This window comes from Thunnus maccoyii, chromosome 17 (genome assembly GCF_910596095.1).
Source record: "Thunnus maccoyii chromosome 17, fThuMac1.1, whole genome shotgun sequence".
Taxonomy (NCBI): domain Eukaryota; kingdom Metazoa; phylum Chordata; class Actinopteri; order Scombriformes; family Scombridae; genus Thunnus; species Thunnus maccoyii.
Window position 1 is genome coordinate 26,460,995 of NC_056549.1, and position 23,447 is coordinate 26,484,441.

The following is a 23,447-nucleotide window of genomic DNA, read 5'->3' on the forward strand; positions in this document are numbered from 1 at the left end:
TGTTGCTCTCATGACCCTCATAAACTCCTTGTTTCAGCCACAGTCATAATAAAAATGTTATAACAGTGCATTTATTCCAAATTAATATAAAAATATGAAATATTAATAACATAAACTAATGTAGCGTGGAAATTACAGCTGCTGCCATAGAGAGGCAACCAGCGCTGTGAGTGTTTTTATTATTTGGGACATGCTGCCACCTCCTGGTGAAACATATGCTTTACCAAGAAATACACAGACCGTGTACTGTGGAGTACACCACATTAAATATTAATTTATCTATTTATATACTGAGAAATTAAAAAATAGAATGGCTCTATGGATGGCAGCGTTGGTGTGTCTGTCCATTGGTCCACCACTTTGGTCCAGACTGAAATATCTCAACGACTACTGGATGAATTTCCATGAATCTTTGTATAGACATTCATAAGGATGACAACTAACACTGACGCTGTCTTAACAACTATTGGATGGATTGGCACAAAGTTTTGTACGAACATTTCTGTTTCCCAAACAATGTAGCCTCGTGACTTTTGAGATCTGTTGACATTTTACACTTGGGCCCCTATGAGGTTGACATTTGTGGTTTTAAGTAAAATTTCTCAGTAACTATTGGATGGATTGCCATGAAAATTTGCAAATTCATGTCCTCCACAGGATGAGCTGTAATAACTTTGGTGATCCCTTGGCTTTTTCTCTAGCTCCATTATTAGGAATACATTTCAGTGTGTCCAAAACTTTATTAACAAATAGCTTGCAAAATGACATTTCCATGAGCTTCAGTTGTACTATGTGTTTAATGCAGCTAATTAGCAAATGTTAGCATGCTAAAATGGTAAACTAAGATGGTGAATGTGGTGATCATTATACCTGCTCAACATCATCATGTTAGCATGTAAACATCGGCATTTAAGCTAGCAAAAAGCAACACTGAACCTAATTACAGCCTCACAGAGCTGCTAGCTGTGAACTGTTGGTCTTGTTTATGTGAAGTGAATCAAATGACTATACATTTAAAAGAGGTTACTTGTAGCCACAAACCCACACAGAATTATCACCAACTCAGTAGTTATGGAGCCATTTACCCACTTCTAGCTATTTTTTTTTCCTTTTTTTTTTGGACCACAAATTTCACTCATCAACTCAATACCAGCAAAAGCAGGTAACTAGCTCAGACAACAACCACTGTAAACTACCTTCCCAACACTAATGGCAGAAAAAGTTAGCAACTAGCTGGTGAACATAGTGGAGCAGCATAGTGGAGGTAAAAAGCCATTTGTTTTATTTTCAGATACTGTTGGACAGCAAAACAGAGTTAAAATGAGAGTGAATAATGTTCAGCAGGTGGACAGAAACACAACTCTAAATGAATGCTAATGTTGCTCTGTTTCTGCTTGAAGTGTAAATAGGTAACTGTTAACATGTTCGCCATATCAACCTTATAAAGAGATTATATGTCAGATGTTGTGTTAACTCTTGTTCAGATACCCCCAAGTGGCAGAAACAAAACCCAAAAAACAATTTATGCAGCTTTAACTTAAAATGTGTCAGCAGTAAAAATGTAAGTAAGACCAACCCATACAGCAGCAGCAAGAACTCTGATTGACAGGACACTACACACAACACCAGCCAACATGTAACAGCCGGCCAATAATACTGTAGCTGTCAGAGCAAATTTAATCTTAAATTTATGTGTTAAATCTTTTTTAAATGTATCAAGTTGATTCTAATGAAATAGTTGAAAATGCATTATGAATCAGCAGAATAAACAGCAAATCTGTGTCTGAATCATTGACTGTATATATGGAAGGAACAACCGGAAAATCCTTTCAAACTGATCTGCTGTAGTAACAGTCCTCATCAACGTATCTGAAACAAAGACATACCTACATGTTTGTAGTTTTTGACAAAATAAGTCTTTTCCTTAACATCACATTTTTCCCCACGTTATGTTTTTTTGTTTTTTTTTTCAGAGTGGACGAACAGTAAGGGTGAGGTCAGCTCCCCTCTGTGGAATGATGTAGCGCTCCTCCCTGAGCAGACGCAGCAGCAGGTCCTCGGTGTCATGGGGCCAGCGGTAGATCCTGGTGCTCTGGAGCCAGTTGGGGACATGTTTCTGTGACACAGACACAGCAAAGTGGGTCAGACTGTAATGCTTACACATTAATGCATCATTAATTATAATCTAATGATACCTATTATTCTGAAATGGGCCATTCTGCATAATGAGTACTGTACCTTAACTATGTTAACTACTTTCGCAAATTCTGAATGCAGGACTTCAGTAATTTTACACTGTGGTATCACTACTTTTAGTACTTAGTACTGGTGGAGTTTGTGCTGCACTGTACAACCCCCCAACATTTACCTCTAGTGGTATCTTGCCATGCAGATAGTTTCAGTTTTATTTGTCCATTTTTTGAGATATTTGTCTCTGAGATTTCTCCACCCCAATATGAATGGAATTTCAATTGTGTTACTCACAGCATTGAAAAATTACAGATCCATTATTATGAGAATGACTTTCTAATGCAGAAATAGTATCTATGAAAACTGTTTACAGTGAAGTCTGTGGATTTTGAAATGTCTGAAGTTTGGAATCCACAGTTTGGCCCATTGTCAGACTTTGAAGACACTGATTCTGTATTTTTTGATTGATTGATTTTTTAAAAATTTTTTCAAATGTCAGTTTTAAATGACAAATGAAATGTCATTTGTCATGGATATCTCAAAATGGCTGTGTTTATTTAGTGCCTTTCTAGTCTCCTGACCACAGGTGTCAACCTGCTCATTAAGAGTTCTAATGCTCATTCACACACACGGCACAGCCATCAGGAGCAATTTGGGGGTCGGTTTTATTTGTCCATTTGTCCTCCACTCAGTATCTTGCCCAAGGACACTGCGACATGTGGACTGGAGGAGCCGGGGATTGAACCGCCAATCTTTTGATTAGTGGACGACCCGTTCTACCTCCTGAGCCACAGCCGCCCCACGAAACAAATACATATTTTTGTGATTTGGGTGAACCCAGCAGTTAATGTCTGTTAAATGTTGTTTATTGCTCGTACTCACCTTGGTTGCATTGGGAAACAACACAGGTACAAGTCTGAAGTTCAGACAGCCTTGTTGGATGAACTCATTTTGGATCTGCGCCAACAGGAATAGAGGATTATCAGTTTCTATAGTAGCCCATGAATGTGCACAGTTGTTTCACATAATAATGTAAAATACTACATATGCTGAATCAATACACTGCGTCTTAGGCTTTGTGTGGTTAAAATTGGGAACATTTGTATGTGTCAAGGGGTTGGTTGAATTTAAGCTACTGATATATAAAACTATACTAAAAACTTTATCCACGTTATCCACAGCCCTTACAGTAAGTAGTTTCTCTAATGACATTTCTTTGTGTCACCCACATGCTGTTCATGTCCGGGGTTCTGTACTCAGTATTAGTGAGTTGTGACAGTCATTTCCAGACCTACAGCCTGGGACTGTGAGTGTGAGGACACTGGGTGGAACTGGGAAATGAAATACCCTGTTTTCAAGTCTTAATAGGCATTTCCTCATTCTCCTGTCCCTATGTGGGAGAAGGGATGACATAAGCTTGTCACAAGAGGGCGATATTGCAAGCAGAGATTTCTGCCTGAACTGCTGACATTTGTCTTGAGAGTTGTGTGAGTGCACACCTGATTGTGAATGTACTTGGTGTGCAGTCCATGGTCGTCATCACCATCTCCCTCCACGTCCTCCTTGTACTTGGGGCTGATGACCACGATGATGAGCACTGATTTCTGTAAAATGTCATCCTGCTGTTAGCTTTTGCAGAAGTCTACATTTAGAATAACTGTCTGCTCAGTAGTTAGACTTACATCATTCAAATATCTGTCCATCCATTTGGTGATGCCCATTCCTCGGATTGTATTATGAAAAATGTCAATCTGTCAAGAAACAGGCAGAGTGTGAGTGTTTGTATTGAGTCGCTGAGAAGTAAAGAGGATGGAGGAATGGCAGGACTTACAACTGGTTTGAATCCCTGATCACTCAGAAATTTGGAGAAAGGAATCATTTCTCTGGCTGTGTCCACTGAGTATGTGATGAAAATATTCCCTGTCATGAAACAGACGACATATTGTGTCACATTTCTTACAGCTAGGAATAAACTTTACATGCATACAGTATATTTATGCAGGGACACTGATGTGACTTACTGCACTCCTCAGGGAGACTGATGGTCCTCCTGATCTCCCCTGTGGCTGGTCCTGGATCTGCCTGGAAGGAGTAATTCACACTGACCTCATGCATCACATCCCTAGCAGGCACAACACACTGAGGCACAGAGGCATGTGGGACATTTGGAGCATCTTTTGGTTGCAGCCTACTTTGGGGGGTATTCCTGTGGAAGCGAATATTCTGTGAATGATGCATGACATCTTTGAAAAGTATTATATAAATCAGTGCTGAAAATATTAGATCATAATGACAAATAGAACAGGAGTCATTCTCATACCAGGACTGTTGGTATTGTTGAGGCTTCTGGTGTGGATCCACTGGGTAATCATGCTTATAATGACAATAATTATAATTGCGACGGGGTGGATTTGCTGGCAGGTGACATGCACATTGTCTGAGACAACTCCCCTTCACTGGGTCAGGGCCTGCACAGAGACATGGAGGAGCAGACATAAAATTCATAGTTTGGATGGGTTCCAATTCAGCAGTAATGAGGTCATGCAGACTCGCCAGAAACACAATGAGCAGCAGCCAAATGATGCCTAACAGGGTTGGGGAGGCAACTTTCATAACATAATCTATCTATCACAAATGTTGTGATTATTGGATCTGTGAAGAATTAAATTTAAAAAATCCAATTATGATGTAGTTGTGTTATTTGTCCTACTTTTAGAATTTAAATAGCAAATTCAGGTTTCTGAGTCAATACTGATAGTACACTGATGTTGCCTGCAGCAAATATTGCTCAATAATAATAAGTATTTTTAAAACATACAATTTTAATACAGTCAGATGACTAATTATATTACTAATGTTAATGTAAAGTTATTACAAAAGTGTCAAGGGACACACTAGTATTCTCCAAGGAGACTCACAGAAATGTATTTTAGTGTAAGCATCTCATTAAGTTAGTGTGATCCACCAAATCAACAGTATGGAAAGCTTGGTAGCAACAATGAGCTAAAGGAGCCTAAATGGTCATGAATGACCCCTTTCAAATTTATAGTCATAAACAGAGGAAACACAATGACAATACACAACCTGCCAAAACGTAGTCTTAACAGTGGCACAAGATTTATAAAGTCAGCGAGGTAACTCAGTAATGTCCATTGTACAGCAATATCCATCTAAAAGTTAACGTTAGGTTACATTAGCCACCATCAGCTACTGGTCATACCAGACTAAGTTAGGCTGTGGCAGAAAAACCTGACTGTACTGAATTGAGCAAAGGTGAGTTTATTGATTATGGATTCAATCTTTTATCTTCAAGATGAAAATTGTGATGTGTTATTTATTCTTTCAAATATTACATAGTACTGTTTTTAAGGATCAGTTCATCCAAATGACACTGAAGTGTTGTAGATCATTTCAATTTTATTTGTCAGGGTTTTGAGATATTTGTCTCTGAGATTTCTGCTTCTATCCCAAAACAATGGAGATGAATAAAATTTCATTTGTGGTGCTTAAAGCATTGAACAATACATTTTAAAAATTGCAGCAATTTGTCTTTCCAAAATCCATGCCCTGGTTATCTTGGATAATCCAGATCTCACTTTGAACAGTTTTCATTGAAACTATCTCCAGAGCACTGACAACATTGTTTCTGGAAAGAGACACTGCAGTTAAAAATTTGAATATTATTTCTAATGTTGTAAACAACACAAACAAAAATTCATTCATCTCTGTTGTACTGGGATGGAGGCAGAAATCTCAGAAACAGATATCTCAAAACCTAGACAAATAGAACTATCTGCATGGCTAGATACCATTAGAGGTAAGAGAAAAAATGTCTTTAATAAGTTCAACTATTGGCCTTTTATTTAACATGAAATATTAGCAGACATGTTGTGCACCACCAAGACATTTCCTTTTTACAGACTCAACAAAACTGTAAAATCCGAAAATCTCTTTTGTGCACATTTATTATTGTGTGTTTTTGTATATCAGTTCCTAATGTTTTTTCTGTTTGTTGAATAGGTAGGTCACACTGCATAAATGAGATCCTTACCCTAAAATAAATCCATTTGTCTTGGTCCCAATGGAGGGATTTAGTGTCCCATGACACTTATGTAATAATTAGTGTCATTATATATGTCAAATATATGTTTAAAATGATTATTTATCCCATACTGTGTTTCAAAGTAACAATAAAAACCAGAAGATCTGTAATCTGACGACTGCATTCTTTCAGTATCAGATTGTGAAATGTTAGAACATGCATGCACTAGTCAACCCTAACAGTAAAACCAGACATTTGTAATGTGTCATGTTTCACTTACACTGAGCAGGCATACATGCAGCTGAGTATCGTGAAGGGATATGGGGGTTGTAGTTGTTAGACATAAGCGGGAGAGGGGGCTCCAAGTATTCTGCCTCCTCCACAGAGCGGTCCTGTGGCCAGTTTGAAGGGCCTGCAAAGCCTCTACTGTGGTCAACAACCGGGGGGGGCTGTACATATAGGGGCTCTCTGTAACCATGTGGCCAAACACCTGAAGGGTTAGGGGGTCTCATCTGTCCTGGATGTGTTCGGGGGACGAAGGAAGGTTCAGGGACAGCACGACAGGCAGCTCTGGGGTCATGCTGGTAACGGTCCTCAAAGAGTCTCCACTGGTCTACCCCCCCAGTTCGCTCACACCTCTGGTCCTGCTGCCTTTTGCTGGTCTCTGTATGTCCATTACACTGCTGGCAAGTAGGAGGCCAGGCCAAGTCCAGACTGGAGGATGTCATGCTCTCATCCATCTCAACAGGAACACTCTGATGAGGGCAAGGTCCTGATAATGACAGCCAAGAGCAAACAAGTTAGCACTTCATTCAGAAAGACATTTTGATAGACTAGACAGATTAATGTGTACCGCAAGTCTGACAAGGTTTTGTTTCCTACCTTTGAAAGAATCCATTTTGTCACTGAGAACAAATGTTGGTTGTCTGTTGTCCCTGGTGAAAATGAAACAATGTGAAAGGAATTTAAGGAATTTAGCACTACAACTTAAAGAGATACTCACAGATTCAGTATCTATCACAAATGGCATGAAAACAACTAGTCTCAAAACACGAGGGATTCAACACGGACTTTTCTTAAACTGTATGTGACTGAAAATGTACATCTCACAAAGCAAATGGCAGATCAGTAAAAGAAAAGTAAGAAAAGTAATACAATCATCTCAAGTATAGTAAATGACTTAGCCTCTCTGAACAGTTGTTAAACAGTGCATACCTTTACAGCTGGGCTGAAGTGTAAAACATTAACACGATCGCTGTACACTAGTACAAAGGTCATAATCACTGATTCAAAGGTATGTCAGGTATGTCTTCCTTAACAACAAATCATAATATCTTCAAAGTTTCCAGTATGATCTCTCTTTATATTCACAATCAGAGAATAAAGCAGAACTTCTTTGTAATCCCACACGTACCTTTACGTAGAAATGCTTATCCCTCAGCCACAGCACAAACCTGTTCTGAGGCAAACAAGTTCTGAGGCAAACAGGAAGTATTCCCACTGCTTGTCCCTCTCTGTTTTATGCAAAGCAGGCTAGTCTCATGACCTATTTATGCAAATAACGTGACTCATTAAGTCTTAAACAGGCCAATCAGGTTGATCTTTCAGCAAGGTAGGCATTCTGTAGCCAGTCAGGTTGAACTGTTTGTAGGTGGCAGGTCCCATTTTCATCCAATTGAAAAACATTGTGACAACATTGTGAACACTTGAGCAATAAATTGAAATAAGTCAGAAACGACACACTTGACTTGAAATGTATATTTCTATAATTTATGTATTTGAATTTTATTATCAATATGTATACCAATTAATGGCATTCAGCAGTTTTGGATATGCAGTGAAACAATTTCAAAGCAAGTGCAGTCACTCTTTTTACAACTAAACCTGACCTGCATGATTCAAAAGCAACAATTACATATCAGAGAATAATGGTTGGCACTTTCACTTGATCGTACCCATTGTTACAATAGTGCATACACATTCATCAGTTTACTTACTTCACATGTGCTGGACAATTGACAAGACTAGAGTCTACAGCCACTGTAGCAGCTCTCTGCAGCTGTACTTAAGAGTGGTGCTTTGAGCTAAATGCTAACGTCAGCATGCTACATGCTCACAATGACAATGCCAACATGCTGATGTTTAGCAGGTATAATGTTATCAGCTTTTTAGTTTAGAGTGCTAGCATACTAACATGTGCTTATTAAGAGAAAATATAGCTGAGGCTGAGGAGAATGTCATTAGTTTTGCAGGTATTTGGCCATAAACCAAAGTATTGTACAAAATAAAATGTGGACCTGATGACCAATTCATCTTGAGGGAAACTTGAATGTCTATAGGGGAGAACGGGGTAACATGAGCCTCTTTTTACATTTGATGATTTTACCGAAAAATTAAAGTGTATTTGTTTCAAATAATAGTTACCATATATACCTCAGGTTGTTGTGTGCCCATGGAAATTAAAACAAGTTATCTATTTATTTTAGTTTTATGACGATGACCCATCAAAAAAAGTTAGTCCTATGGCACAACTTGCCCCAAGGTAGGAGTAAAATGAGCATGGGGATGGGTTAAATAGTGCCACCATTAAATATTGCTATAAAAATGACACAAAATCAAACAAATTTGAGATAATTTTGAACTTTATTAATGCCATCAATTTAACAAAGGCAAAAACAATATGTTTGTGTCTTGTTGTTCAACATGTTACCGAAACATTTTCAGTAAAGATTAAACTGTGATCTTTGTGTGTTAGCTACAAAAAGAATGTGTGTGTAAATTGGCTTTTGTGTATACAGACAGGTGACAAATTAAAGGAAAACCTGGTCCAGGTCTGAATCCTTGACCCCTAAAGTGAGGGGGTCTGGGGGCTCTGTTATGCTGTGTGGGGCATTTTGTTGGCATGGTTTGGGTCCACTTGTCCCCTTAGAGGGAAGCGTCACTGCTAATCAATACAAAGTTGTTCTGAGTGATCACCTCTATCCTATGATGAAATATTTCTATCCTGATCGGAGTGGTCTCTTCCAGGATGAAAATGCTCCTATCCATAGGGCACAAGGGGTCAATGAATGGTTTGACGAGTATGAAAATGATGTGAATCATATGCTATGACCTTCACAGACACCAGATCTCAACCCAGCTGAACACTGTCAGCTTTTCCTTTAATTTGTCACCCATCTGTATGTACAGCATGTTTGTGTATGGCTTAAACTTAACATTAGTCAACAATTAGGTATTTATTCATCAACATTGTAGCACTTGTAACAGGGATCAAACATGAACAGTGTCTCTAGTCTCTAGAATATCAGAAAATCATTTTTTGGAGTAAATTGAGCCATTGACTCAACTTGCCCCAACATCACTGGCATGTTTTACCCCACAACCTCCATTTTGACAAAACTGTTTCATACAGTGGCTCAGATCCACAATTATGCTAAGTTTATGACCTTGTTTTGTAGCTTACACTGACTTAAATTAACATGTAATAATGTCCAAAACTTATCTAATTTAATTAAGATACAAGACTGATGACTGTAGTTACATGATAAATTCACTTGGCATGACAGAAATCATTCTTTTTGCTCTGTTTTGCTTACGACTCTCTCCATGTGCTTGAGTCCAAGATGGATTGACTATACTTTCTTAATTTGTGGTCATATGATTACTTTTGCTTATGGTTACCTAGATAAAAGGGGTGGCTCATTTTACCCACCGGCTTTATTTACCCTGTTCTCCGTTACCAAATTTTGGGCCACCTTATCTAGATGTTGAGATATTTCACTGGATGAGGAATAATTTTGACCTGATGGTGGCACTAGAGGAAAAATCAGGGGATTACCAAAGTCATTAGGATCCGTCCTCTGGAGACCACACATGCTTGTTAAGATCTAATGGAAATCAATTTAATTGTTGTTGTTTTTTAACCTATATTTATTCAGGGAAGTTTCACTAAGAGGAAGCCTCTCTTTTGCAGGAACACCCTGATCACATTCGCACAATTCCGGTCACAAGCTCACTTCTCTTACCTTCAGGCCACCACCGTCCCACCCACATATTGTTGAGCTATTGCAGTCAGGACCAAAGTGGTGTACTGACCAACAGACAGGCTGACAGAACATCCAACTGACATTGACATCTCGAGAGCCACACTGCTAGGGTGGCTTAAAAAAAACAAAAATTTAAGGATAATTTGACAAAATAATTTTAATTCATGGACCACTTGCTTTTTCTATGCGAAGTGGACCTTGAGTTAAGTCTATTTTGTAAAACTACCTTTTCCAAGGTCATGCTGAACTTTCAGCTTTAAAGGATAATTATTTTGAGAGTCTGAGCTTTGTCCACTCTTCCAGTTCCTTTCTACTCAGTTTGTTTGAGATTGGTTAGCACCACAGACACAGGATCACTGAATGGCGAGGCCTTACGATCTGCAACTGAGAAGACTTTCATGGTCGTGTGGGTTAAGACAGAGCCCAGTTCACGTGCCCTCACCTTACAAGTCACCACCTGGACTAGCTCCTGCCGGAAGCGCCGGCTGACCATGCAGTAGAGCAGGAAGTTAGTTGTGGAGTTAAGGTTCTGCAGCATGTTAGCCAAGTCGCCAGCCACATTGATGGGGATGCTGTAGTCATTTCTGTTGAAAGTCTCGTTGTTGTACTTGGTCCTCAGGATGCAGTATGTGACAAAGCGGGGGAGGCTGAGCACGACGAAAACCACAGAGACAGTGCCTAGCAGCAGGATGGTCCTCCTCAACATGCCTCTAGTGTTCCTTCCATGCATGACGCGACGTTCCTCCTTGGTGAAGAGGTTGCTGGCGCGGCACAGATGACACCCAATGAGGTAGTTGAAGATAATGACCAGCACAATGGGTATTCCCCCTGAGAGGAAGGTGGTTATCCACACTATAACAGTGGAGTAGGTCTCATTACGATAATGACACCTGGGAAGTGTCACATCCTCCCCGTCTACCTTAAAGGTGACAGGACTGACAATGTTGATCCAGCCCAGTGGCACAGAGACCACGTGAGATACCACAACGATGGCCACACAGATCAGTTTAGTGACCCGAGCCTGGGAGAAGTGCTGCTTGGCAGCCGTGATGCGGAGGACGAGGTAGCGCTCGATGGTAAACATCACGACGATCCAGGAAGAACTGTAGAGAGATCCATACTGCAGGAATCCCAGGATGCTACACCAGGGGTGGGAGTGCCAGAAGGGCTGCAGCAGCCAGAAGGTGAGAGTCAGGTCAATAAGGATCACCCACACCAGGTAGAAGGTGTCCACAATAGCTAGACAGCTTAGGTATATGATGGCTGTGTCGGACATCCCGCATTTGCGGAAGCGGATCATGTAGAATGTGAAGAGGTTGGCTAAAAGGAAGGACAAACAAGAATACAGCTCAGTTTAATACATGATATTTGCATGACTTGTCCTACTTTAAGTTGTTAGTATTAACTTTATTAAAGGTTAAAACTGCATTAATTATTGTTTTATGGCCACTTGGGGGCAGTGGATCAAGCTGAATACATCTGACATAGTGTCACCTCATAAAATTATATGGAGAACTTGTTAGCAATGACATACAGCTGACACAGAACAATACAAGCACTAATTTTTGGCTCCCTGACATATGTTAGTCTAATACTGACTCTCCTCCTAGTTCTGTTTTTGTCTCCACCAACTCCTTTAAGAATATCTGCCGCTTTGGTGCTGGGCAGGCACTGTACAGTGGTTTTTTTTGAGTTCAAGGGCTGGGAAACCAAAGCAATGAGCTAAAAGAAACAAAAATGGTCTGTAGAGCTGAGGGGAACTGCAGAGTCTGTGATAATTTTTTATAACTTTAACTTTGATCAACCCCTTTCACATTACACACAGTGATTTGACGTTTTGTTAATATAAAAATGATTAATAGTAGTGCAGCTTTAACAATGCATTTAATGCTTTATAAATCAGTAATAATAATAATGTATAAAAAAGGAAGGAAAATTCGAGGTTTACCAGGTTGTTATGCCTAGCTTAGCACAGGCTGAGACCAGGAGGAAACTGCTAGCCCAGGTCAGTCAAAATATGTCTTCCAACAACTCCAAAGCCAAGTTTCATTTTAGCTAGCAAGTACAACTTGAATAAAAATCAGTAAAACTTCCATACGCTGTCTCGTTTACCACTGGAATATTTCTTAATTTACAAGATTTTGGTCTGTCCGACCTTCATTATGTATATAGTGCTTACCAGCAGTAAGTGAGACAGTGCAGGAGTTTTTTTTCCATTTTTATTCGAGTTGTGCTTTCCTCCAGTGCTCCTGTCACATATTCAGGTGAGACTTTTTTCAATTTTTTGAGAGCTAACTACAGTAGTACACTCACAAGTCACCTGATTCCTCTTATACATATATGACAGGACTTTTGAGATGCTGTGTATGTCTTTGCAGTTGTTGGCCAAGAAATAGCCTAGCTCCAAAGCTAACTGCTTCTAAAACCAGTCGCATTAGTAGGGTACAGTACATTTCTATTTCTACATGTTAAATACAAAACATACAATGTGTAACTATGACAGTACTGGAATTTTATATAGATGTATTTTTTCACTTAGTTTTGACAGAACTAGGCTAAATGTTTCCTCTGCCTCCAGTTTTGGGACTAAGTTAGGCTAAACATGCGTACCTAAGTTATCTCTGCAAACAACACAGAGTTGAAGCAGATATCAATCTTCTCATCTCAATGTGGGTTTGAACACAAAGTTATATGTCAAACTGTGGGACTATAATGATTATAATGACAATGATTTTCTAGCTTAAAATAACTTCAGGCTAACTGCAACATGAGTTATTAATGTTAGCCTGGATGCCATTGGGGCAGGGTGTCATTGTGTGCATGGGAGGAGGCCTTTCTGATAATTATCTTACAGAGCAAAGCAAGCCAAAAGTGTTTTATTAACATTAATAAAGTCATTAATAACTTGCAAATGTATACCTTGCTGTACATTGGTACCTATTGTCCTGTTAAAATTCAAGCATGGACAGTCAAAGACCAAACATGATGACAAACCTGGAATACCCATGATGCAAAGCAGTGGGTAGTAGATCTTCTGAACCGTGACGAAGATGGTGACGCTGGTCTCCTCCATGATTCATTCACTGCCAGGCAATAGCTTACATGCTAATAACTGCAATAAAGCCATTAAAGAGATGAATGCTGTCACTGATACAGAGGAGTACAGTGAACAAATATTGGTGAGGGGCTTTTCACGCAATGATATGGGAAACTACTTAGATATATTTAGGTGAAAATTACATGATTTTAGATGAGACATTGTTCAGCTGCTGCACTTAGTGTAAGTTGCAGTGAATAAATATCCACTAAATTACTCAAATGTGAAATGTGGCATGAGAGAGATAAGCAAGAATTATTCAAAATTAGAAAGATGAATCAATTAAGCTTTGAATATGAATCTAAATTTCTTTTTTTTCCGTCTTTTATTCTTAGAAGGTAATTTCATCACTTTTTACAGGATTGCACAACAACTGCACAACACAACTAATGTGTTGTCACTCTCAGAAGTTTTTTTTTCTTTCTTTTTTTAACCATGATTGAACTTGTACATAGAGATTAGATGGCCTCTTATTTGTTGCTTGATTCAGCTCCAATGTTGCTCTAGATCATTCAGCTAGTGACCTACAATAAATGGTGGTTGAAAGCTGATCTGTTGGCTTTGGGTCTCATCTGACATTCACTAAAAGGAAGGAAGCAGTGGATGTTCCCGTACAAAGTTGTGATCTCTAACTGCCTGGAAAATAACTGCATAATAAAAGTATGTAACTATCCACAGTTATCTTGACCTTTGACAGCGCAATTGGTAGAGATAAATTATCTTTATCTGTGTGAAAATATCAGTTATCACTATAAAAAATGATAAAATCAGACGTACCTGGTGTCTATAAGATCTCTGTGGTGTGTTCCTTATAACTATGAAGGTGTCATAAAGAAGTGACTTCTTCCACAGAGGTGCATGCCAGCTTTTTATGTCTCCACAAGGACAAGACTATCAGTGATATGAGGAGGGATGGGTGAGACAGCTCCAGTTGATGCTCCTATAAAGCTTCAGGAGGAGGGAGTCACACCCCCTGACATACAACTGATATGAGGGAACAGTTGTTTCTGAATGAGACACTCAACTCCTTGAAAATACAGTAACAAATATAGCAAGAAATGAAAATCCAGTTTTGAAGCTTTGCCTTTAGGTGTGCAAACTGTAGCACTTCTTCAGACTGGATTATATAAGTAGACACAGGTTTCTCTTTCATCTGGATAGATCCAATTAAAAAAGGATAGTGCAGAAATAAAAGAGAGATTTCCAGAGAAAGAAAATACACTGAAATAGTTATGCAACAGAAGAACAAAATGGTCCATAAGCTAAAAAAGATATGCATGATTGAATCCCTGCCCATACAGGGAAACAATACACAATACTACAGGAGAAGTCAGAGTCCTCTAGAATGACCATTCACAGGTTCAAACCCTGTAAAAGCCTATGTGCTCATTTGTGGCCAAAAGTCTATTGATTTAATTAAGATTTCTGGGAAGGATACCAAATGTCTTTTTTCATTTTGGTCTTGTTTTTCCAAGTATTAAATACTCAGCATCATGTCAGCCCATCATGCTCTCTAGTGGGGACCTGGATGAGATGAAGAAAGTGGATAGACTGTGTAATACCAATTTCAGGTACTTGTGAATTATCAAGTAAAAAAAACTTTAAATGGACTAAGTGAGCCTTCACACGCACATCAGGGTATAAAAACAGATGAATGGACAGGAAGTCGTAAATATATCTACTGATATATCTGCTATATATCTGATATATCTACTGTTCAGTTTAATGTCTCAATAACTATTGGATGGATTGCCATGAAATTTGGTACACACACGTCCCCCTCCGGATGAATTGCAATAAATTGATATAATACTGACATATAATGATAATGATCCTTTAACTTTTCATCTGGTGCCATATTAAGGTCAAAATTTCAATTAGTCTAATACTGCAAAACTACATCCTATCAACCTCAGCCTTACTTTGTGTTTAGTTCTAATTAGGAAATGTTTGCATGCTAACATGCTAAACTAACATGGTGATCATGATAAACATTATACCAGATTTGGTCTTTGGTTGGCAAATTGTGACTGTTTTGGCTCAGAAGACCTCAAATTTGTTAAACAGTGAAAATACATTTCTAGTAGCTCATGTGCTTTATCCACCTAACAGTGCCTTGAGATATATCCCTGTCCAGAAAAGTGCTCAGAATGAAATATGAGCTGAGGAGAGCATCAACAGCAGTGTGTCTGAGCAGCCAGAGGAAGATAAAGGTGGAGGGGATGTGATTTGCCACAGGGGAGAGAGGGACATGAAGTGTCTCTTGAACAGATGTGTCAGGTTAAGACAAACAAACAGGGAGTGGTTCCTCCACTGCAGAGGTACAGGAAAACTTTGACCTCAGGTAAATTATGTTTACTGGCTATTAGCGCACACTTTACACCAGTATTGATCCTGAAATCAAACGCTAGTGGACAAACAGCAGGGCAGGAGGCAAGGCTTTACTGCTAATACAGCTGCAATAGACCTTCACACAGCAGACATTTTGACTTGTCAAACACAGGTGTAACACAAAGCATTAATACTAATAATAACATGAATGACGCCTGAATTTCAGTTAGCTGCTTCAGTTTCAGGGATGATATTGTGCATGGGAGCTCACTGTCACACTGTCATGGTTTACCGGGACACCTGAATAGAACAGCTAACGTTATAATGTATAAGTAACTTACTTTTACTACTATGTCGAGTGAAAGGACCCACTTACATCTGATCTCTATCTGGATTGTATTTGGATAATGACATCTGATCCAGGAGCCTTTGCATTTGCACCTGGTATCAATAAGCACTCGTTATCTTGATTCTACCCACCTTGTGATTAGATCTCAATATGCAAATTGGCTGCAAAGTGGTGCTGGCAGACTTGCAAACAAACAAGGTGCATCCCAGGTCAAAGGGAGCAATGCTGTGGATGGGCTTCATTCATTTTTTGCAAGGGAAGACTTATTGCTACTAAGATGTGGTCACACTGTACAGACTGCATTATACCTGTTGAAATCCAATCACAATGCGAGTCAGTTCACCACCAGATGTCGTGTGGCTGAGGTGTAATTTGTAAATGCGTTCTGAATGAGTTTTTCATATCCATTCAGTATTAAGATATCCAGATACAGGTTGCACGTTAGCACAAGGTGTAAATGGGTGAAAATGTCTGCTAAGATCGGCTCCATGCCAATCAGTGATGTCACAGAAGGTGTTTCTTAACAGCTGTTGAGCACAGAACACCTGCTGTGACATCAATGATTAGGCCTGAAACAAGCCTGAAAGTTTGAACCCACAGAGAGCAGTGAGGCAGTAGTTACTGCTGTATGAGATTCAAACAATGCGTCCAATACTGTGTCCAATACTGGTCCCAATGCTGTGCAGTAGGTGTTGTTTTCTCTGTTCATTTGTATTAGCAACTGCTAAACTTACATGAGTTGATCAGCTGGATCACTATTCCCTGACATTCAGTAAAGCAGTGACATGGCAAAATGATGCAGATGATTAGTTTAAGAGGCAGTGATAGTGGGGTTTCTCAGCAGCCAACCTTAGAAGACTACAGCTTTACTGTATGATTGCCAGTTGTCTAACGTGTTTAACTGAATGTAAAAGGAGTCTACACAATTGCTGCCTGGCTGAAGTTCTTGTCCACTACATCACCCGGGGTTCCATTTTTGTGAAAAGTTGTTTATCTCTCTCTGTCGTTACCTCTGTATCTAAGCCAAAATGTTTTGAACTATTGGTTGTCGTTATTGGGTTTTATTGTTTACCCTCTGCACCTGCGGGTGTGATAGATCTTTTATTTGATTTGATATCCAGTTATGAAAATTCAGAACTTCTTATCCTGGTTGATATGAACATTAACTGGTTAACTAACGCTTCTGATCATCTAAAAATATCTGCAATGAATTCAGTCTCACAGAAGCTTATTTCTTTTCCTTCTCAGCCGGATCCAAAAAATGCAGGAAAGGCCACATTGTTAGATATTATCTATTTTATTTCCTCTTGACTTCAGTGACCACTGCCCAACTGCATGCATCTGCATGACACAAAATTACAAAGATCAACGTATCACTGTCAATTGATACTTCATTGAAGACTTTTCTGAATCTTGAAGTGTTTAATGCTCTTTCTTCTATTAATCCAAAAAAATCCACTGGGGCTGATCAGTTAGAGCTGAGGCTTTTATTATTAGCTACTTCTAGTTGATTGCTTGACTTTTTAAGTCTTTTTGAATCTGACTGTGGTAATGCATCCCTGACATTTGGAAGACAGCCTACGTTCCATTCTTACATAAAGGGGGACAGTCCAATGAGCTACATAATTATTAACCAATTTCTAAATTATCATGTCTAGCTAAAGTGTTGGAGAAACTGGTAAATGATCAGGTGAAAACATTCTTAGATCAACACTCCATTTTAAAATCGTATCAATCAGGATTTAGAGCTGGGCATAGTACTGTGATGGCAGCATTGTAAGTCTTGAATGATGTTGCTAGTGCATTAGATAACAAGCAGGATTGTGTTGCCCTTTTTATTGATTTATCTGAGGCTTTCAATACTGTCGACCATCAAATTCTTTTGAAATGCCTGGAATCTATTGGATTTGATTAAAAGTCTTGTAATTGCTTTGAAATTATCTCAGTGGTTGAACTCAAGTTGTTGTGGCTGATGGCTATATGTCAAGCTTTAGGAGTGTTAACAAAGGTGTGCCACAGGGCTCCAATTTAGGCCCACTTTTATTCACTATTTTCATAAATGAATTAGATGAAAAAGTGACAAACAGTACAATTCATCTGTAAGCAGATGACACTATTATCTATACAGTAGTGCCCTCTGCCACCCAGGCTGTTCAAAACATGCATATTGATTTCTGTGCGGTACAACAAACATTGATTGATCTTAAATTACTGTTAAACTCAGATAAATCTAAATGTATGTGATTTTCTAGAAAAAACTGACTAACAGTATCATGGAAATAAATATTACTACACTTAATGGGGCACTGATTGAAAGAGTATCCTTTTATAAGTACCTTGGCTTCTGGATACATGACAAACTGTACTTCAAAAAACATATTGACGAAATGACGTCATGTTTTGTTCAATCCACCTTTTTATCCATTATGGACTATGGTGATGTAAATTATATGTACTCTCTTGCTTCTACTCTTATACTTCTTGATGCAGTCTATCATTACGCCCTAAGGTTCATAACTGGGGATGGCTTTAAAACCCATTGTTGTATTCTTGATGAGAAAGTTGTGTGGCAGTCATTGGCAGTGAGAAGAGAACAACACTGCATCCTCTTTATATACAAAACTCTCTTTGACAAACTTCCTGGGTACCTGGCATGTCTTATTAATTTTAGTTCAATTTCACACTGCACTAGGTCCCAAGACTATTTGGTCCTTGAAAATCAACGTGTTAGCACTGAGACTGGGAAATTGGCTTTTAACTATTGTGCACCACACAAGTGGATCAACTTGCATAAGATAGTAAAATTAGATGAGCTAATCCATTTTAATCATTTTAAATCTCTTTTAGCTGACACAGGGCAGTGTGAATGCTTGTGTTTTAATTGATATTTAACTTTTATGTGCATATATTTCTTTTATTGCCTCAATGTTTCATATTATGTTTTATTAAGTTTATATATTGCTTATTACTTATCTTATTGTTTCTTTTATTTGGATTGTAATCAGGGTGTCCTTGAAAAAGAGAGCTTGCTCTCAATAGCCTACCCGGTATAAAGAAAGGTTTGAATTAATTAATTCCCTGCAGCAGTCTGCAGCTTGGTTTTGTGTTTAAACACACAAATGTGGCTGTGTGGGAACCTGTGAGGGATGTCAGAGGAGAGAGCAGTATGTAGGGAAATGGGCATTCCTCACTAGGAGGAAGCAGGAGCTACAGTGCACAAACATAAGTAGAAAAATAAAACACAGGCCTGCTCCTGCTTTTGTCCACTGTCCCAGGCTTTATTATGACCACAGTGTTCAGCACTGTGTCTACTTGGCACCTGTCCTCTGTTTCTCCACAGGTACACCCCATCACCTGTAGCACTCACTTCACACCTCCTGACTGTGTTACACATAGGACTGCTGGACACACTGGTTACCTGCCTGGCTTGTTGGCAAAGAGGCATGTGTGATGTCATAGCAGGGAAAGCACAGGTGTAATTAATAACATTAGTAACAACTGGTGATCTAGTTCCAAGGTCCAGGTATTGTGCATGCTGGCTTACTGGGACACCTGTGGAACAGAGCCATCGTTAATGTTATTAGTAATACCCGTGCTTTCTGTACTACTACTACTACAAGTCCAAATGTCTAAAAGGCCTATCATAGAGTTTAATTTTCTCCTCTCCTTGGGACTCCAGCTGTCTGTGATGTTTTGGGGAAAGCAGAAACCTCTCTGATAGAGGGTAAATCAGCACTGCCATGGTCACCAAGGTCAGGGGAGGCTTTCCTAGACAACACAGATAGGTGGAATGTGCTGACAGTGACCTGAAGTTCCATGTAACGTGACCTGAACTGACATGGGTAAAATGCAGTTCCTTGTATAGAAACTAGTGAACCAATTAGACTAATTTTTCATATTGTAGGCTGATCTGCTTGGGTTAAAGACTAAGACTCAGACTTGCAGACTGCAGATGACTTCAATGTTCGATGTTTCAGTTCTCCTTGGCCAAGCACTTCAATAAACATTTTCAACTTTAAGACATCAAAGGCTCATGTGTGCTTTTCTCCACTGAGGTGCATCACTCAAAATATCTACAACAATTTGGCGTCTACGAACAAGGATTTCAACAGAACAAAGACATGGTAAGTGCAGAATTTTTATTATTATTGTGCCTTACCATGTCTGTGTTTGACAAAATCATAAAGAAACTGTGTGTCACTTTAACTGTGACATTGGTTTGAAATTGAACAAAAAAAGAAGTTAAAGGAGCTGATGGTTGAAAATCTTAATACATAAAGATATTGAAACTGATTAAATTAGGCTGAGATAAGTTGCTTGCAGAGCAGTGTGGTTGTGAAGAAAAAAAAAAGGCTGAGGGTTAGTGCTCCTAACCCCTGCAGTGCTACAAAGTGGCTGTTGATTTCTGGGCTAGCTCTGGGCTACACTCGACACAGAGGGACCCACCTGAGAAAAGATGTTTTCAGGGTAGTGCAAAAACTTTGTGTCCTTTGAGAAATGTTGAGGCTCGGGATTCCAGATCCTGGAGTCTAGGCATTGATAGTTTTAAAAGTGTGTACACAAGGTGAAGGGCTTGCTTCGTCCATCTGGCTTCAGGCCGCTGCTACTGTACCAAGGAGAAAAGTGTGAAAAGAACTTTGATGCTGCTGAAGATGTTGTTGAAATCTGTTTGTGTGTAATGTCTTAATGTGTGTGTGTGTGAGAAAATGGGCAATAAAACGTCCAAAGCAGTGAGTAGAACAGAATCTACAAACAAATTAATCAACTCACCAAAGGATAAGAGGAAGACTACCTGTGTTTCAGTAGAAAATAAAAGTGGCAATTCAGAACTGGAAGGTCAATCTGTCATTGATAAGCATGCTGAAGCAAACGCAACACACACCCACAGAGACACAATACAAAGCAATGTTCTCCCCACAATCGCCGGCTGGAATTGTTGGTAGACTGAAAGGATGGACTTTTGTGTTTCCATTTTCTTCCCTTATGAATGAGTGGACGAGTGGTGTGTGGCCGTATGAGGGAGCATTTGATAGAGATAAACTTCAGATCGCTGAATTCAATGTTAACCCTAACGCTGGTAACCCATCTTGGAATTTTGGATACATGAAGGACTGTGTGAATGTGTGGTTGACTGTTGCTCATCAGCGATGTGGAGTGAGATTGGATGAAAAAAGCATAGAGTATATTTCTGATGAGTTCAGAACAGCAGTGGAGAACTGTGCTAAATGTGTGACAGCGTGTCATATGCCGATGTTGGAAGCAAAGTTGCAAACAAGATCTGTGGAAATGATGAAAGTTAAACAACGACATGGTGATAATATTGAGGCCATTTCAAAAGCTATTATGTATGGTTGGGCCAAACGCCAAACGAAAACTCCCTCTCAACAAGCTTTGCTGACCATTTTAGCAGAAGCCGGGGTGCCATTGCAAGAGCAACAAGAAAGTAAAAAAGTCATTTCAACTTATCCACAACTATCAAATACAAATTGCTTCTCAGCTGCTAATATGACTGACCAAACTAGTTCACTACAGACAAAGACAGACGAAGAGTTGCTTCTATTAGCCACAGCTGTTGAGGGGCAGAGAGTACAGGCAGAAGCAGAAAATAGGGACAGACAGATAGCAGCCAGAGAGAGAGAGAGAGAGGGGAACAGGTACAGAGAGACATAGAGAGAGACAGAGAGGAGATGGAAAGGGAAAGAATTAAGCAGGAAAAGAAAGACAGAGCCGACGAAGAAAGAGCTAGGAAAGCTGCAGAAAAAGAAAGGAAAGCTAATTTGTTACTCAACCAGGAGAAGAAAGCGCAGAAAAGAAAAGAGAGGAAGGAAAGGCAGTTAGCTGTCATAGCTGAAGGGAGAGAGACAGACACAGACACAGAGGACAGCACTGGGGACAGTGAGGTAGAAATTGAGTCCCAAGGAGCCAGACACAAGGAGGAGGAGTTTGACACAGACCATAGTGATGACACAGAGCCTGTAGTCAGACCCAAAATGACACAGAGATGGCCTCATACCTCACACAGTGTTGTTAGAAGGCGAGGAACAAGACGACAACAGAAGACTGACATTTTGAAATCCCCTACATCATCTTCAATAAATACTCCAAAAATCATGGTTGGCAACACAGCTGTCTGCAAACCATGGACTCCCGCTGAGATACTGGATATGACACGAAAAAACCCCAATCCAATTACTAGCCCGGATGAGTATTGGATATGGTTAAAACAAGTATGCACTGTGTATAACTGTCTAATACCTGATGTTCAACAACTAATCTCTTTTACATACAAGAATGAGTGGGACTTGTGTAAAGATGAGTTTGTTTTCCCTGCTATAACAGAGGATGGTCAATGGCCTCCAACCAAAACCCTGATTGATTGGTTAAACAAGGAAGCAAAAACAGCAATAAAAAAGTGTGCGGGACAGCGCAATGACTTCTCAAAAGTAATTCACTGTGTCCAAGAATCAAATGAGTCTGTGCCTGAATTTATTCAGAGATTTACACGAATGTGGGATAGCAATGCAGGAATAGGACGAGAAGGAAATGATTTTTTTGTTGTAACAACTTTTCTGCAAAATCTGAAGCCACATGTAGCAGCTGCCTACAAACTGTCGGTCACTGATTGGCAAACCAAAGATTGGAAGACAACAATAAATAAAATAATGGCGCTACACAGGAGTGAGGTTTTCACTTACAATAAACCTGCCTCCAGCCCTGAACAAATGGTACGGTATGTACAACAGGAAGGTGGGCAGCAACATAACAGAAACAATAACAGACGAAGACGAGGAAATTGTTATAAATGTGGAAAAGCAGGACATTGGGCTAGGGAGTGTAGGAGTGGTCGTCGTCAGAACAGGTCCAATAACCCAAACCAGGGTCATCAAACAGGGGACCCCACACAAGCAGCCCCTCCTGCTTTGCCACCCCCCACCCCCAGCTCAACAGGCTGCTGATGTGCAACATGCACAATATTACAATCAAGCATAGGGAGGCCATGGAGGGACAGGATCAGAGCAACCATTTCCCATTCAAGGAGCTGTAATTCAACTTTCTACTAATCCTGCTGAAGACCCAATGATGCCTGTTCAGGTTAATTGTAGTAGAGTCGAGATTTTGGTAGACAGCGGGGCTACAATTTCCACGATTAAGGCCGCTGAGCATGTATGTACACCAACACCTAATTTTGTCACCACTGTAGGTATTTCTGGTGTTCCTATTGCAGAGCCACTATCAAAGAGAGCTAAAATAACTGTTGAAGGTTCAGATGTGCAGCATTCCTTTCTGATATCTGATAAAAGTCCAATCAATCTCATGGGACGGGATTCACTTTGTAAACTACATGCTACCATTCATTGCACACCAGATGGATTTTCAGTTTTTGCAATCCAC

The 23,447-nt window shown here is 39.6% G+C and overlaps 2 protein-coding genes across 3 annotated transcripts; both read right to left on the reverse strand.

Moving 5' to 3' along the window:
• Positions 1-783: 783 nt before the first annotated feature.
• traf3ip2a (TRAF3 interacting protein 2a) lies at positions 784-16,072 on the reverse strand. Of its 2 annotated transcripts, none has more exons than XM_042390820.1 (10): positions 16,048-16,072; positions 7,115-7,167; positions 6,513-7,004; positions 4,511-4,658; positions 4,212-4,396; positions 4,022-4,110; positions 3,873-3,941; positions 3,690-3,794; positions 3,073-3,147; positions 784-2,116 (listed from the first exon to the last, which is right to left on the reverse strand). In XM_042390820.1, the coding sequence occupies exons 2-10, from the start codon at positions 7,128-7,130 to the stop codon at positions 1,970-1,972; spliced, it is 1,326 nt and encodes a 441-aa protein (XP_042246754.1). In that variant the 5' UTR covers positions 7,131-7,167; positions 16,048-16,072; the 3' UTR covers positions 784-1,969. The 2 variants fall into 2 exon arrangements, with proteins under 2 accessions (XP_042246754.1, XP_042246753.1); XM_042390819.1 differs by lacking the exon at positions 16,048-16,072 and adding an exon at positions 7,647-7,756 and having other exon boundaries at positions 785-2,116.
• On the reverse strand, positions 9,878-14,282 carry LOC121882512 (probable G-protein coupled receptor 139). Its single transcript, XM_042390821.1, has 3 exons — positions 14,153-14,282; positions 13,273-13,390; positions 9,878-11,598 (listed from the first exon to the last, which is right to left on the reverse strand). Exons 2-3 carry the CDS (start codon positions 13,349-13,351, stop codon positions 10,589-10,591), a joined length of 1,089 nt encoding a protein of 362 aa, XP_042246755.1. The 5' UTR covers positions 13,352-13,390; positions 14,153-14,282; the 3' UTR covers positions 9,878-10,588.
• Positions 16,073-23,447: the final 7,375 nt, after the last annotated feature.

Bases quoted from the DNA above. Each gene is read 5' to 3' on its own strand.
- LOC121882512 (XM_042390821.1), bottom strand. From the start codon at position 13,351: ATGGAGGAGACCAGCGTCACCATCTTCGTCACGGTTCAGAAGATCTAC. The intron at 11,599-13,272 runs GTTTGTCATCAT...CCTTCCTTTTAG, and splicing joins TTGCATCATGGGTATTCCAG to CCAACCTCTTCACATTCTAC.
- traf3ip2a (XM_042390820.1), bottom strand. The intron at 4,397-4,510 runs GTATGAGAATGA...TCGCTTCCACAG, and splicing joins CAACAATACCAACAGTCCTG to GAATACCCCCCAAAGTAGGC. The intron at 3,148-3,689 runs GTGTGCACTCAC...CTGTTGGCGCAG, and splicing joins CCAAGTACATTCACAATCAG to ATCCAAAATGAGTTCATCCA.